This window comes from Peromyscus eremicus, chromosome 13 (genome assembly GCF_949786415.1).
Source record: "Peromyscus eremicus chromosome 13, PerEre_H2_v1, whole genome shotgun sequence".
In the NCBI taxonomy this organism is placed as follows: Eukaryota; Metazoa; Chordata; class Mammalia; order Rodentia; family Cricetidae; genus Peromyscus; species Peromyscus eremicus.
The window spans coordinates 3,396,470-3,413,407 of NC_081429.1; the positions used below are offsets into that span (position 1 = coordinate 3,396,470).

Genomic DNA, 16,938 nt, shown 5'->3' on the forward strand with positions numbered 1-16,938 from the left:
CTTACACCAAAGGCAGATATGCTGTTAGCCTTTGGTTTTACTTTCTTGCTACAGAAAGTGCAGAAGGAACCTATTCCTGAAGAGCAGGAAATGGACTTTAGACCTGTGGAGGAGGGCGAAGAGCGCTCTGACTCTGACAGCAGCCATAATGAAGAGGCCAAAGAACTCGATAAGGCAAATAAGAAGGAGGGAGAAAAAACAGACAGAGCAGTAGCTGCTGGTAAGGCTGATTTTTGTCATCCTGGACTTTGTTTAAACAAAAACCTCCCTGAATTCACTTACTTTTACTTTGTGTTCCAGAAGCTAATGAGGAAGTACCTCAGACGTCATTATCATCTGCTAGGCCAGGCACCCCTTCAGATCACCAGCCTCAAGAAGCACCACAGTTGGAGAGGAGAGAGGAGCCCAAAGCTGAACAAATGGAACAACCTGAAGAAGAGAGTCTTCGGGGAGAAAAGAGTCTTCCAGTCAAGGGCCCCAGCAGAGGGGATGGTATGTATTTGTAAGAGTGTACCTAAAATGGGATTTTGTTGAGACCAGTGGTCACTGGTGTGACAGCTTTTACTTAACCCCATGGAACTGTTTTCAGGGGAAGATGATTGGAATAGATATCATTACCAGTAAATGCAGTTGCTTTCCTCGTGTCTCCTAATCTCAAAATTCATAAAAACAGGGTTAAAATCTACAAGAGTGGCGATAAGAGCCTCGGTTCCTAGGGTGATAGAGAGAGCTGTCTTGACTGCACTTGTACATTTCGTTGGGATTCTCTGTTGTTGGATTCCCATAGCAGATAGTTGCCTTTCATCTAATATCATATATTCAACTTCACACCAAAATGCCGTTGTCCCAAGGGAACAGAAAGAGCACCTGGGCCAGTCTAAAAGCCCACCCTCACCTTTGCTAGAAAGCAAGTCTTTACACATCTTCTCTAGTGTTAACTAATTTGTTTGAATGGCTTATACATCTTAAAAGCACTGTTGTTGTGCATTTCTTTGATGATTCTTTTTTTTTTCATCACAAATAAGACTTTTATTTGTCACTATTAAAAATCTGGATTTCAAACAGTCTTGGGCTGGTGGTTCCTGTCCATCAGCTCGTTCAACTTTAGCACCTGTCTCTTGACGATTCTTGGAAGCATGTAAACATTGCATTGCTTGGCTGATGTTGAAGGACTCAGTCACTGTAAGAGTCTGCCCTTGGTAACATGGCCTGCTAGACTCGGGCCCTGGTACATGGCTCCCTTGTATTTCAGCATCAGCTCTTTATCTCCCCTACATTATACTCACCATACTGAAAGAATTTTAGACCTTGATTTGTGCCCTGTTGTTTTTGTGTTTATGCTTCTCTATAGAGCTGAAACTTTATTCCCTCCTAGTTAGGTTGTTGTCTTCTATTTCTTAGTAACCAGTACTATTACGTAGTTAACATAGCAGTGCTGTATGTATATACCTAACAAAACAATATTGTAAAGATTGAGTTGTTCTCCCCCCCCCCCCCCCATTAGACTAATATATTGAAGGCCTGAACCAAAAATTTGTTTTCAGGCCAGGTGGTGGTGGCGTATGCCTTTAATCCCAGCACTTGGGAGGCAGAGACAGGCAGATCTTGGCTAGCCTGGTCTATCTACAGAGAGAGTTCCAGGACAGGCTCCAAAACTACACAGAAAAACTCTATCTTAAAAAAACCAAAAAAAAAAAAAAAAAAAAGACGACCTTGGATAGGAAGTAGAATTTGGAAGTGTAGATGAAGCTGGATCAGTTGAGGGAACAGTGAAAGTATAGTGAGAAAATAGAACTGTTGTGTCATGGGCAAGAAATAGTTTTATTTATACATTTACCTCCCCCCCCCATGTGTGTATGTTTACATGTTACATGCACATATGTACCTACAAGTAAAAATTAGAAACCATCTTCCAAGAGTCACTTATCCTCCTCTCCCATATAGGTTCTGGAAATTGAGCTCAGACTGTCTGGTTTACTTAGCAAGCACCCCCAAACCACTGAACCATCTTGCTCTCCTCTCAGGCCACCCCCACCCCTTTTTAAAGAAATAGGTACTGTGTGTGCTAAGAAGGTTGGTAGAAAATAGAGTTGGAACTTAGATTTGATAGCTTTGTGTAGGGTATGGAGATAGTTGGGCTACTGTGTGACCTCAACTTCTGAGCAACCCGAGGAGGTAGGCAGTGCACTTGTAAACTGAGGTAGTGGTAGATGAGGTTTTAGTCAGAAACGGACAGCTTATTGATGATACGTCATGGTGGGAAAGAGGCGAAGATGACTAAGGTGGTACAGGAGATTAGGTACCGGGAAACAAGTAGAAGCTGAAGAGCCCATTAGAAAGAGGACTGAGCCGGGCGGTGGTGGCGCACGCCTTTAATCCCAGCACTCGGGAGGCAGAGCCAGGCGGATCTCTGTGAGTTCGAGGCCAGCCTGGGCTACCAAGTGAGTCCCAGGAAAGGCGCAAAGCTACACAGAGAAACCCTGTCTCGAAAAACCAAAAAAAAAAAAGAAAGAGGACTGATTGAATCCGTTTAGAACATTGACTGTGAAGCGTGAAGGAGAAGGAGAGTTGACCAGAAAAGGTTGTAAATGAGGGGACTGTACCTGGATGAGTGTAGTTTAGTGCTAGGCAGAAAATAAGAATCAAAAGTTCTAGCTGGATCTATTGTGGTGGCCCAGGCCTGTAATCCCAGCAATTGGTAATTAGAGTTAGAGAGTTAGAGGCCAGCATGGGCTGAGGAGTAAGACTGCCTCCAAAGTAAACTGAAGAGCACAAGAGCAAAGCCATACAGTGGGTGGGTGAGGAAAGAAGAGGACTGGAAACACAAGTTTGGGTAATGCCTACCTTTAGGGGTGGGAACCAGAGAATTCCCGTGAGAGGCAAAAGTATGGCCTACAAGTGCAGGAAGGAGACCATTCAAGCTTCAAATTGGGTCAGTAATGTCACCTGCTCCAGAGATTAGCTACTGATGGCAAGAGAAAGTTGTTGATCTGGCAGTTTTGTGTCACTGTGTATCTTCAACAGGGTGCTTTACTGGTGAGAAGGGGCAAATGGAAGTCCTGTCTGTCAGGCGTAGGTAGGTGGTGGTCATGCAGAGAAAGGCAGCATGTATAGACGGAACTTAAGAGCAGTTTGGCAATGCTTGAGGGGAGTAAGCATTGGAAGAGGCTCTTTGTGATTAAACAGCTAAGGTTTTAAAGAGAAATTTGGTCTAGTTACACCATCTTTCACATTTGTTTTAGGAGCCTGCATACTGAGAGGTTAGAACTAGGAACCAAGGCAAGGGCTGGAGAGATAACTCGGTGATTAAGAGCACTGGCTGCTCTTCCAGAGGTCCTGGGTTCAAATCCTAATACCCATATGGCAGCTCACAACTGTCTATAATTCCAGTTCTAGGGTATCTGACACCCTCACACAGATATGAATGCAAGCAAAACACCAATGCATGTAAATTTAAATAAATAAAAATATATAAATAAAAAATATATTTAAGCTGGGTCGTGGTGGCTCACTCCTTTAATCCCAGCAACTCAGGAGGGAGAGAGAGGTCGATCTCTTGAGTTCAAGGCCAGCCTGGTCTACAGAGTGAGTTCTAAAAAAGGCAACACCCCCCCCCCCCCCCAGGGGAAAAAAAAGGGAACCAAGGCAAAAAGCACTTTTACAATTTCTGGTCTTAACACTCTGCACTGTTGAGACTCTTAAAACATCCACCATATTACCATTTGAGATAGATATTATTACAGGTGTTTTCCATAAACATTTTGATGAAGTATCATAGTCTTTACTATTTAGAGGCCTGTTACAAAGAGTGGAGTAGACTGACTGACACCACTAACTATTGGCTGGATGCTATAGTGACGTAGCTGGAAAGACCCTTTATGGACTTTGAAACTCTTCTGTCATCCTAGGGAGAAGTACTGTACTTCTCCCTAAGAAGTAGCGTTAGGGTTGACATCTCAGGTAGGCCTACACAGCCCACTGCTCCACTTAATGTAGGATTAACCTTGAGCTGTCTCCAGCTTTCCAAGAATATTCATTACTTAACATTCTTTCCCGTTAGAAACAGTGCCTGCCTCCCAGCAGCCTTCGACCCAGCTTCCTCCAGACGCAGCCTCTCCTCTCCTCATCCTTCCACCTCCTGGTCCCACTCCTGCTTCTGCCTCACAGCCAGTCGAGACAGCAGCCGGTGAAGCTCCTGGTGTGGGCGGTGTTCCCACAGAGCCAGATGATGAAGAGGGCCTCAAACACTTGGAACAGGTGAAATCAGGTTACTCTGTCATCTCCTCTCAAGCTTCCATGAATATCCCAATACAGAAGTTTTATGCACTGGGTCTTAAGTACTGGAAAAATTGTTTGGTTATTTAATGTTTGTGTGAGTAATTGTCTTTCAGATCATTTCATGCTTTTAAGTTTCTGCTATGTAGTAGTCATTGTGTCAGGTTATTTTTTGCTCTTCTGAGATTGCCCTTAGCTGTTTTCTTTTCTTTTCTTTTTGGACATTATTGGAATGCTAAAAATGGTGAATACAAGCAGCTGTGGATGGTCCCTGTGTCTTCTGTGTTTTTTACTTCAAGTATAGCCGGGACGATGGTTAAAAGCCTCAGGATGTTAACATTCTTATTCATGTCTTATGTTTCCCAAAAACTCTGTGTAACATTGTCACATGAAAAGTAAATGATGAGTTGATTTTCTACAAAAGAATTTCTCTTTCCTTCAGGGTGGCATGGTTAGAGACAAGAAATGTAGAAGGAAGGGTTAGTAATGTGTTAGTGAGACTTGTAGGCTAACTTATTTGTAATTGTATTGATTGAGTCTTTTAGTCTACTACCATCTCTATGCAAACGTGCAGGTTTGTGAAAATAATCTAATGGGCCAGCAGCATATTTTAAATCCATATTTGAAGCCTAGGTTTTGATCCATACCAGTTTGTATTTCAGTCTAGTTGGTTTATTTTAGTTCTTTGATCCATAATTTTTTTCTCCTATAAAATGGGATCAGGTTGTTAATTGTTTTGTTTCTTGCATAATGTCTTTCATAAATCAAGTAGTTAAACAGTGATGATTATTACTAGCCTTACAATATTAATTCAGGATCATTTGTTTCCTCTGTCCTTTTATCTTGTGTCACTAGCAAGCTGAGAAGATGGTGGCTTATCTCCAAGACAGTGCACTAGATGACGAGAGATTGACATCGAAACTGCAGGAGCACAGAGCTAAAGGGGTGTCGGTCCCACTGATGCACGAAGCAATGCAAAAGTGGTATTACAAAGACCCTCAGGGGGAGATCCAAGGTGAGTGGCTCTTTTCACTCTCAGAACCTCCTGAGAAGGGATTTGTCCAACGTTAGTGTGCATAATAAAAAACAAAGTCAATAGACTTTCTTTGTAAATACAAAGGAACAAACATTGGGAAATAAACACAGGTAGAGAGTGGTGACTAAAATGGCAGCATTGTCAGCAGAATGCTTTGTGCACTGTCTGAGCTCCACACACCCCCTGGGTAAGAGGCAGGCACATCATGATGTGGATAAGAGGCAGGTGACTCTCTGTGCTTTGATACCCAGACCAACAGGAAGTGATAGCAGCAGTGCTGGAGAACCCTGACTGATTTGCTAAAGTGGACTTGGTATAACAACAGAGAATTACTAAAATGACTAAGAAAAGACTACAGTATTACACATGAATCTCCTAAATGATTTGAATAAGTTAGCTTAGAGGAGACAATGCTGTAAAGAATCTGAGTCGGTTCATTTCTGCTTTTAAAATCTTCAGAACCTCAGTTGGTTGTTGGTATGTTAGTGTCAGTTTTAGCACAGCACTTCCTGACTCTATCCTGTGAGGGCTATATAAAAAAATGTCGTACTGTTTTATGTTCTTATAAGAGGGACACAAGATTCTGATTTGTCTACATCCTTGCTAGCTTTTATTATTATTTTGTAGTTACTAGGATATTTCTTTGTATGTAGGTTTTTTGTTTGTTTGTTTTTTGGTGGGGGGTGTCTTGTTGTAAACCCAGGATGTCCTCCAACTCTTCATTCTCCTCATTTAGCTTTAAGAGTTCTGGCATTATGGATGTCTTCCCCCAAACCTGGATCGTTACAATTTTTGTAGTTTTGATTGCTGTGTTGAGCATCTTTACCTGTGTACATGTCTAATAGAGTTTTTCCTTTTTTCAGCCTCCATCCCCCTTTTTGAGACAATGTCATGTGGTATTATTACTCATATTGATTTCATACTTTTGAAGACCCCTGCCCCAACCTTCCTAAGTAACTAGAAATAATAAAGCCAATAGACAGAATCATTCTACCAGGCATGGTTGTGTGTATCTGGTGATAGATCCTTATCTTTTAAAAAGTTTATTACTTATTATCACTGTTTATATATTTGCATGATGTGCGAGGAATTGGTTCTCTCCTTCCACCTTTCCATGGGTTCCTAGGGCAGAACTCAGGTCACTGGGTTTGTGTGGCAAGTGCCCGTCCTTACTGAACCATCTTGCTTGCCCTAGTCATCTTACGTATCTTTAATTTTTTTCTTGTTATTATGTTTAATTATGTGTGTATGTGTGTGGGGGTTACATATGCACGTGTGTGCAGGTGTCCACAGAAGCCAGAGGTGTCGGTCCCCTGGTGCCTTCGTGAAGGTCCAGATGTTTGTGAGCTGCCAGGTGGGTGCTTGTCGCTGGAGTTTTCTCCAGTCCTGCCCGGGCCTGCAGCCACTCACACACAAATAAACACACAGACGCTTATATTAATTAAAACTGTTTGGCCTAATGGCTCAGGCTTCTTGCTAGCTAGATCTTACACTTAAAATAACCCATTTCTATAAATTTGTACCTTGCGACGTGGCTCATGGCTTACCAGTATCTTTACATTTTACTCCTTCTGTGTCTGGCTGGCGACTCCTAACTCTGCCTCCCTGTTCCCAGAATTCTCCTCTCTGCTTATCCTACCTATACTATACTTCCTGCCTGGCTACTGACCAATCAGCGTTTTATCAACCAAATCAGAGCAACACATTCGTAGCATACAGAGCTATATCCACAGCAGGTGCTGGAACCCAAACCTGCATCTTTTGCCAGAACAATAAGTGCTTTTAACTGCTGAAAGAGAGAGAGAGAGAGAGAGAGAGAGAGAGAGAGAGAGAGAGAGAGAGAGAGAGAGAGAGAGAGGAGAGAGGCAGAGAGAGAAGAGAGAGAGAGAGAGAGAGAGAGAGAGAGAGAGAGAGAGAGAGAGAGAGTGTGTGTGTGTGTGTGTGTGTAAGTGTAAGTGTGTAAAGGTATGGGCACACATGGGGTGGAAGTCAGAGGACAGCTTGCAAGTGTTGATTCTCTTCCACTATGTAGTTCCCAGAAATCTTAAATCAAGTTGTTAGGCTTAGTGGTAAGCATCTTTACCTGCTCTGCCCATGCACGCCCCCGCCTTCCTCCTCCTCCTCCTTGTTCTTCTTGGTGCTTTTATTTCAATTCTATCATATATGAAGGTCAGAAAAAAAAATACAGAATGCTTCACAAATTTGAGTGTCATCCTTGTGCAGGGGCCATGCTAATAATCTCTATATCATTTCATTACTTTAGTATATGTGCTCCTGAAGTGAGTACTGCCTTCCTTAATATGAAAAGGTATTAAAATTTTCTGCACCAACTGAAATAGTCATATGCTACATGTAATGGTATAAAATATTGGTAATCCCTCCCCACCAAATACTGAGATTAAAGACATACACCACTATATTTAGCTTATTGTTGAATTTTCATAAATTGAATGAACCATCCTTGTATTCCAGGAATAAATTTAAATCAGTCATACTTTCACATACTTAAGTGTATGTGAAGTGTACATGCTCACACACACACTTTTTACTCATGAATTATTTGGAAGTGTTTTTAGCTTCTAAGCTAGAGATTTTCCTGTTAGTGTTCTGTTGTTGGTGTGTGTGTGTGTGTGTGTGTGTGTGTGTGTGTGTGTGTGTGTGTGTATGTATATGTTCTGTGGTAGTCAGAGAATATATATGTGTGACGATTTAGAAGGGATTACTAGATAAATGACTCATAGTTAAAAGCACTCACTGCTCTTCAAAGCACTCACCGCTCTTTCAGAGGATCCAAGCTTGACTCCCAGCAACCACATGGTGGCTTAGAGCCTCCTGTAACTTAAGTTTGGGGGATACCACACCCTCTTCTGGCGTCTACGGACACTAGGTCGTAGGTGCTGCACAGACATTTCTATAGACAAAACACCCATTTACATTAAAAAACCATTTTTAATGCGTAGAAAATATTGAATTAGTCTATAGGTTCTGTAAAATTTTGTGTTTAAAGTACTCCATTAAAGAATGCTATTTTTTTCTCAAGGCCAGATTTAGTCTAGTTGGGTAAATAAATTGTAATTTGCCTTAGTTCAGTTGGTTATTGCTTGTATTTTATATTTTTATCCCATAATCCATAATCTCCAGCAGAACATAACAAAAATTGGAGAATATGTTTAGCACTGAACATTTATATTCTCTACACCACAGTGATGCAAAGCAGCAAGTATTTACCAGCTCTTCTGTGCGTAGTTAGAGGGCGAGACAGTTGTGCTGCTTATAGTCATTAAAGCATTGATGACAATTTAGAATGGGTGAAAGTGGAGCTTGCTCAGGGATGAAGCTCAGTAGCAGAGTACTTGCTGAGAAGGAGCAAGATCCTGACTCTTAACTCCAGGTTCTGTGAAATAGACAAAACAGTGTATTTCAAAATTTATCTTTGTTGTATCTAATAAAAAACTATTTGTAGTAAGCTAAGAGAGTATAAAAGTTTGTGTGAACATGAGACCCAGGGAATGTATTTATCTTTGAGCCTGACAAGATTCTTACTGCCCTTGTGTTTAGGTCCCTTTAACAATCAGGAGATGGCTGAATGGTTTCAGGCGGGCTATTTTACTATGTCTTTGCTTGTGAAGAGAGCATGTGATGAAAGCTTCCAGCCTCTTGGTGATATCATGAAAATGTGGGGAAGGGTTCCTTTCTCTCCAGGCCCAGCTCCTCCTCCTCATATGGTGAGTATCTTCCTGCTGGCCTGGGATGTACAAAGACACCGGAGTATTTGTTTCTCTTTGAATGACAACCCAGGATTGCAGTAAAGGAGGAAAGAATGGTAGTTTCTCTTTTTCTTTTCTTTCGTTGAGACAAGGTCTTACAGTATGACTGGTCGGCCTGGAACTTGCTCTGCAGACCAGGTTGGCCTCAAATTTGTAGTAGTTCTGGTCCTACTGAGTTGTCAGGATTATAGGCATATACCCAACCCAGTAGTTTCATAGAATGAAATTGAAATGGTTAAGGACATTTTTGAATGGGAGAGTTATGTCCTGAACAGTAATGATTCTTTCAAAACTTATTGTACATTTGTTTGAATGGGAGAGTTATGTCCTGAACAGTAATGATTCTTTCAAAACTTATTGTACATTTGTGTGCATGCATTGATATATCTATCAGTGGTTTTCTATCCAATAAAGAATGAGACCAGTATCTTACCCTGATCTAACTACTAGGTCCTTCATGGTCTGGCTCCTTCTCATGTGAAAGCTTTTATCTACTGTGTTTCAATGTGGTTGGCCTCTGTGAATTCCTTATTATTGTTACTTAGAGTTCACCTTTTCCTTTCACCTCCAGTTCCATCTTATTTTCTGGCTAATACAATTTCTTAAATTTGAGGTTTATCCTAAAATTAGTGCCACTAGTGTGTTAGGATATTTTGAGGGCCTAAACCTTTAGCTGGGAAATACTTCCTCTTAAGGCTGGTCTTTCTCAGTAGAGTTGCTATTGGAGGTCTCTAGGTGTATATTTATCTAGGCTTTATGTGTCTTAAGTTGGAGTGAATAGTGGCTCTCCATTGATAAAAATGATCATATTTAATTTAGTGTGAATACTAGATTTCTACAGTAACCCATCATTGACTTATTCAGCTATATTGAGGGCTACTGGTCACACTTTCATGGTAGGTTTTTGAGAGGTGATGATGAAGGTGATACAGCTTCTGTCATTAAAGGATCATGTGGGCTGGATCACTGACCATCCATGATTCATACATCATGTTTGAGGATTGTTTTCTTTTAAATCCTAAGAACAATTATAGTATGCCATTATTTATTGGTTTAATTTACATGGCAAGTTTGAGCCGTATTTTCTGTCTTGAAGTTGAGATGTATCTTTCCTGTGTCAGGAGCTAAAAGTTGCTCACTTGGTTCTTCTTGGCATGCCCTTACTCCTTGTCTGTTTCCCAACATAATCTCTTGGGAGTCACAATCTGTACCTATTCAATTGAGGCTGTACCTCAACCTCAGTCTGCCCATTCAACAGGAAACCTTTGGGAAGCTCCGCTTCCTTGTTAGCTGCCACTGCCTTTGCCTCAAGTAGCACTGGTAAGAGAGCTGACCTTCACGAGCAGTGTTCTTAAAACCCAAGTTTTCATGTGAAGAGTTGACTAGTGTCTAACTCCTGGTGTCTCTGAAGTTAGGATGCTTCCTGCCCTAACACATTGTGCATCAGATGCTCTATTTCAGACTATAATCTGTATGTAAGAAAGATACACATTCACATGGTTTGCCTAGGTTCAGTCTGTTAGCTTAGGTTTTTATTATTATTGTAGACCTTATATTTTTCTTTTTCTCTTTTAACTTGACAAAACTACAAAATTTCAGCCATTTTACTGGAATTATTTTGAAATATAAAGAAAATATTGCTGCCTGTGTTTTCCAACTTATTGTATATTAATAATAGAAATACCTAATTTGAAGGAATAGTTCTCAGAGGTTTTTTTTTTCTTCCTATTTTCAACATTTTAAGAATATTTGTACCCTAGCTTTATGAACTGATCATGTGCTGCTGTGAAATTTCTTACCATCCCATTAACTGTTAGGTCATTTTATACTCTTTTTCTTAACATCCTAATTCTCTGATTTCTATATGATTTTTAAAACAAGCCACCAAAATCTGGAGTGCTGGGTAATTTCTCAGCTACAATAACAGCTCTATAGAACACTGTTCATCATTCAGCTTGAAGTAGTGGAGCACCGTGATGAATAAGGACCCTTTGTGGCTCATGCTGGAAAACCACTTTATTCCACCAGGTGGCACTGTTTAGTTTTTAAAGATGGTGAGGTTTTTAGCTAAGTGTTTGAAGGGCAGAAGGTGGGAGTAGGAAATCCAGGTGTTGGATTTACTGTGCTGTGTTAGGTGTATATGCTCAGGGACGTGACACTGGCCCATTGCTGTTTATTTCATGGTGCTTCTTTCTCTCAGGGAGAATTGGACCAGGAACGCCTGACCAGACATCAGGAACTCAATGCCTTATACCAGATGCAGCACCTCCAGTACCAGCAGTTCTTAATACAGTAAGAGCAGTGATGCAGTAGGATGCCCTGCAGCACCAGAGGAGCCTGAGATAGAATCTGCTCCCAAGTCTCACCTTTTATAGTGAGAACTCAAGGCTTCTGTGATACTTGAGTAGCCTACTAGTGACATGTATACCACCGTCCATCCAATTTTTAGTCTTATCCTTTTAAATGCTAGAAGATTGCAGAAAATGACATCTAATTGTGATTTTCAGGATCTTTAGTTACTGAGGAAAGAGCCAACAAACATTTTTTAGAACTAAGTACTTTCTGAGGGACACAAAGAAAAAACATAGAGGAGAAGTTGGGAAGAAGTTAAAATTTACGCTGTTAGGAATGGTATAGAATGATGACCGGTTCACTAAAGTTGTTAATCACCCCTTCTTTTGTTGTCGTTTAGATAGGATTTAGCTATGTAGCCCTGACTGCCCTAAACTCATGTTCTGCAGCCTTAGTCACATGAGCACTGGGGAAAGGAAGGAACCTGTGTGCTGGTATATGGGTTGGCACTGTCCTGCCCTGATAGCCTGCTGCCTGTTGGAAGCAGAAAATTCTTGGATCACTGACTTACCTGTTCTTAGATTCTCTGTGACTACTGCTAAATCACAGAGGGGTTGCTGCTGCAAACCTGAAGAGATTTGCTACTGGAATGTTCAGAGCTAGTGGAAAATATTAGCTAAAAATTTCCAAGCTAAAACATAAAATTTGAGACTTTGTAGAAGTGATTTGATTTTGCAGAGTTCTTCATTTGGAAATAGGTGTCAGATTTGCTTATTGTCGCTTACAATCCGGGAAAGGGTCAGTACTGATCACCTTGTGGGGTGTTTGCCAGTGTCTGACATTCTGTGATATGTGGTATGCAGATAGCACACATGTCATTTGTTTCGTATGTATATGTACACATGTATGTGTCTGTCCTTCAGAAACTTCATCTGTGAGTTCTCTCTGGAGTGAATTATAAAATTTCTTGTGACTATTAGCACATAAAATTGTAAAATATATTTGATTGTTATTTCTGATTGTGGTTTGGGGAGGAGATGAGTTGGATTTTGTCTTCCACTCTTTAATCATGTGAAGTACGTATGGGTAGATCGGTTACACTTCTTTTTTCACTTTTAAAGACAACAGTATGCACAGGTTTTGGCTCAGCAGCAGAAAGCAGCTTCGTCATCTCAGCAGCAGCAGCAGCTGGCTCTTCTTCTCCAGCAGTTCCAAGCTCTGAAGATGAGGTTGGTGGTCATTCCATTTGTCACATTGTGTGTGTGTGTGTGAGTGTGTGTGTGTGTGTGTGTGTGTGTGTGTGTGTGAGAGAGAGAGAGAGAGAGAGAGAGAGAGAGAGAGAGAGAGAGAGAGAGAGAATATTAAGGAGAATAAAGAAAGGTTGGTATAATTTATGAGTTTCAACATCATAATATTCCCACGAAACTTGTCTTCATGGTATATATAAAAATAGTGTGACTTGAAGGTCATTTAGCTAGAGGGCTTTACATATGTAAAAAGAATTTACATACAGAGTATACACTTTTTTTTGAATCATCTAAGACTTGGGAACCTGTAACAAAAGACCCATAGCCTGGGATTCTATTTTCACTTTACCTGTGATATCTGAAAAAAAGATTGATTGCCAGGTGGTGGTGATCCCAGCACTCGGGAGGCAGAGGCAGGTGGATCTCTGTGAGTTTGAGCCCAGCCCAGGCTACAGAGTGAGTTCCAGGACAGGCTCCAAAGCTACACAGAGAAATCCTGTCTTGAAAAGCAAAAAAAAAAAAAAAAAAAAAGATTGATAGGTCACACAGGGTCATGATTTACTGCATTTCCAAACTATTAAGGCAAGTCTGTGGACAAAGCAATTATGAAAGCATTCTTCAATTCCTCTACTTCAGATTTTCATTCTGGATGTTTGTCTCAGCTCCTGAAGTTGTATCAGCAGTTGCTGTTAAAAAGTTGTACTGTCTTAATCAGAGTACTTTACATTTCTCATGTGAGCTTAGTCCATCCTGTGAGACAAGCAGGTTAACAGTCAGGTCTCTATTTTTAATTCTTTTGTTTACTGATTTTCCAAGATATGGTTTCTCTGTGTAGCCCTGGCTCTTCTGGCACTCTTTCTGTAGACCAGGCTAGCCTCAAACTCAGAGGTCTGCCTGCCTCTGCTTCCCAAATGCTAGAATTAAAGTCATGTGTCACCATACCTGGCTTGGTCTCTATTTTAAAGGTAAATAAACTATACCCTTGAGATACTGAGAGCTTGATTAACCTGGTGTATGGAAGACCTTAGAGACAGAAGTGAAATGCGGTTCTTGGGTGTTGTTATGTTATGTTTTAAGACAGAGTCTTACTATATAGACCAGGCTAACTCGGAGATCTGCTTCTCTTCTAAGAGCTTGGATTGAAGACATGCACCACCACACCCAGCTTTCATCATTTTAAAATAATGCTTAATACTAGCAAAGCGGAAGCAGATAGATAGATCTCTGTGAATTTGAGGTCAGCCTGGTCTATATAGTGAGTTCCAGGTTGTCCAGGGCTGCATAGTGGGACGCTGTCTCAGAAAACAAAACAGAGTGACAACAAAACAATGGTGTTTCCTAGCCAGACAGCCCAGAAACCTACTAATACTCTAGAAATCCCTCTTTATCTTATTTTCCAAGGAACAGGAACGCATTGACTTTTTATTTCCCTTTTGCAGAATATCTGATCAGAACATCATTCCCTCAGTAACTAGGTCTGTGTCAGTGCCAGATACTGGCTCTATCTGGGAGCTTCAGCCAGCAACCTCACAGCCCGCAGGTAAAAATTTAGCTTTGTTTACAGTACAACTTAAGGGATTTAGAATGTAATAGTTATCTATAGTTAATTTTTTTAATGTCATAGATATAGTGATCCATTATTATTGATTTTTAAGAAGCTCCATATGTTGTAGATCCACGAAAGGCTCTGTAGGAAGTATTTAGTTGTAAATTGTTTGAATTGTAGGAGTCAGGTCGTGTTTGTGTTGCTCTAACTAATGTAGGTTGTTTGGTTTTGCTTTGTGGTGCTGCAGCAGTCTCCAGACCCTTCTGTGCCAGGCTGGGGCGGGGCCACTTTTCCAAATCTCCAGCCCTGAAAAATACTTTGTTTTTGGTGTCTCTGCTGGAGTGTGTGTGGGTTTGTGTATGGAAATAAAACTAAGTAATATTGTTCTCTCTTTTGCAGTTAAAGATGAATAACACTAACCTTGCAGGTGTTGCCGAATTTTAGCCTGAGAAATACCCACTTTAAAGGAATGTCTTCTTGTTCTGTGATGTTTTGTGTGTCAAATTAGAAAACTTAGGAGTTGGGATTTCTAAAATCTTGATAATTGGTGGATTAAGCTCGTTTTTGTTACTGAGGTATAATACCCACAGAAGTGGAAAGTTTGACTAACCAATAGCGCTTATTGGAGAGAGCAATTGGCTGCTAAATTCTTAGGAACCATGAGCTTTGACAGTTTTTTGTTTTTTTTTTTAAAGAGTTGGTGAGCCATTAAAGTGATAGTTCTAGAATTGACCCTACGGAGTATGGCGGTAGAAGGCCTAGTGTCTCCCTTCTGAAACCTTCCCAAAGAAGAGATTAGAGCAAAACTTATATATTATTCTTTTTAAGTTATTTATTCATTTATTTATTTGTATGTGTATGTTTGTGTATGGTGTGTGTCTGTGTATGTGGGCACAAGTGCCACAGTACACTCACAGAGGTGAGGACAACTTGTGCCTGTTGGTTCTCTACCGCTTTGTGAGCTCTAGGGGTCAAACTCTTGTCATCAGGCCTGATGATGACACAAGGGCCTTTTACCCACTGAGTCACCTTGACAGCCCACATTATTCTTTTTTTTAGTATTCATTTATACTTAGGATTTTAAAATAGTCTTCAATGTTTTAGAGCTTCTAAGTATCTCAAACAGTTTACATGCAATCAAGTCCTTTTAAATACTCCATTGGTTGCACACACAGTATTTAATTTGCACAGATATATTGTAATAGATATGCAGAAAAATAATGGGTGTGGTTCTAAGTTCAGTGGTAAAATACTTGTCTGGCATTTGCAACACTATTAAATCTCTAGTACTACAAAAGGAAAATAGAGCATTAGTGTCAACAAACTTAACTAACAATAAAATAATTGCTTCAGAAGACTTTATTTTATTGTGTTTTATTTTTCATTGAGACAAGGTTTCATTTTGATTTAATATGTATCCAAGGCTGACTTTGAACTTAGGATCCTCTTGAGAGCTCTACTTCCAGAGTGCTGGTATTATAGAAATGTATCACCATGTTTGGCTAGGAAACTCAATTTATATTTACTTCTACATCTGGCCGTGTGCTTTGTTTGCCAGATGTAGAAGTAAATATAAGGGATTCCAAGCCAAGACCAAATGTAGTTTGTAAGACCTGCCCAGGCTCTCTAAAGAGATGTAACTTACATTATAACTGTAAGATGAACAGCTGAGTAACATTTAATACATATATAGTGTGTAGCCACCTGGTTCTCTACTTGGTGTGCAGTAAGAGATTGTATGGCTACTAGAAATCTCTCCTCTGTGGAATTTGGAATCACTGGAATTGGAATTACCATGTTGTCACATTCTTGCCATATTCCTTTTGAAGTTTTAAAATTAGTTCATCTGTAAAGATGAGGGACATATCAGGTACTTGTATATGGAGCATTACAAGGATGAAATTGGTTCCTCAGTAAATGTCTCATACTGCCTTACCTGCGTGATGTATTGAAGAGTATTGATGAGAATCTGCTGGCTTAGTTTCTTTTAAAGCAAAACAGCTAGGCACATGTGGCACATACTTTTAACCTCAGCATTTAGGAGACTGAGGCAGGATGAACTCACATTCAAGGCTATTGTATTGGATTGTATAGCAAGACAACCCCACACACTACTCCCAAAGGCAGAACAATTTTCTGTGATGGAGCACATTTCAGGTTCAGGGAGCAGTTCTTTATTATGCCTGTGTTATGTGACTGTGTAGGCTACACTCTTGGATCTTTCTCAGTGTTGTCTTTGTTTTACAGTTTGGGAAGGTGGTAGTGTATGGGATCTTCCCCTGGACACCACGACACCAGGCCCTTCCCTGGAACAGCTTCAGCAGCTAGAGAAAGCCAAAGCTGCAAAGGTCTGAAACTTATTCTTCACAACTGTGTACCTTCCAGCTGTAGGCTGCAAGGCTTTGTTTATGTCTTTCTTTTCCTATAGTTTACCTCTACTTAGTTGGGATAAGTACATTTGTATTCTATCTTTTTTTGTGCCCTTTTCTTCCCCCCAAAAACTGAAGACCTCAATTAAAATTGGTTAGTATTAAGTTATTTAATAATGATCATGGTCATATGTGTATTTTACTTGCATTATTCATGTTATGCTTATTTGTCATGAATACTGTTAGAAAATATCTGCTGCATTGTTAGATTTTTTTGATCTGTGACTTGCATTCCTACATTGAATCTTTATAATTATTTCCTGGTATCCTGGGGCATGAATCTGAAATGTTCAGCATGATCATTAGATCCTAGAGGAACTAACAGTCCTGAATTTTGGTTTAGAAC

The 16,938-nt window shown here is 40.3% G+C and overlaps 1 protein-coding gene and 1 non-coding gene across 6 annotated transcripts in view; one reads left to right on the forward strand and one right to left on the reverse strand.

Annotated features, from left to right (window-relative positions):
* Positions 1 to 16,938, forward strand: part of Gigyf2 (GRB10 interacting GYF protein 2) — a 128,645-nt gene that overhangs the window by 80,914 nt on the left and 30,793 nt on the right. For all 5 annotated transcript variants that reach the window (XM_059278434.1, XM_059278435.1, XM_059278436.1 and 2 more), the window contains 9 exons: positions 55 to 220; positions 301 to 492; positions 4,061 to 4,257; positions 5,131 to 5,290; positions 8,870 to 9,036; positions 11,279 to 11,370; positions 12,492 to 12,599; positions 14,057 to 14,157; positions 16,411 to 16,511. In XM_059278434.1, coding sequence (XP_059134417.1) covers positions 55 to 220; positions 301 to 492; positions 4,061 to 4,257; positions 5,131 to 5,290; positions 8,870 to 9,036; positions 11,279 to 11,370; positions 12,492 to 12,599; positions 14,057 to 14,157; positions 16,411 to 16,511 — 1,284 coding nt within the window. The remainder of the gene's footprint in view (positions 1 to 54; positions 221 to 300; positions 493 to 4,060; positions 4,258 to 5,130; positions 5,291 to 8,869; positions 9,037 to 11,278; positions 11,371 to 12,491; positions 12,600 to 14,056; positions 14,158 to 16,410; positions 16,512 to 16,938) is intronic.
* On the reverse strand, positions 7,490 to 7,598 carry LOC131923749 (U6 spliceosomal RNA). Its single transcript, XR_009382684.1, has one exon. It is a non-coding gene; the product is annotated as a U6 spliceosomal RNA (small nuclear RNA).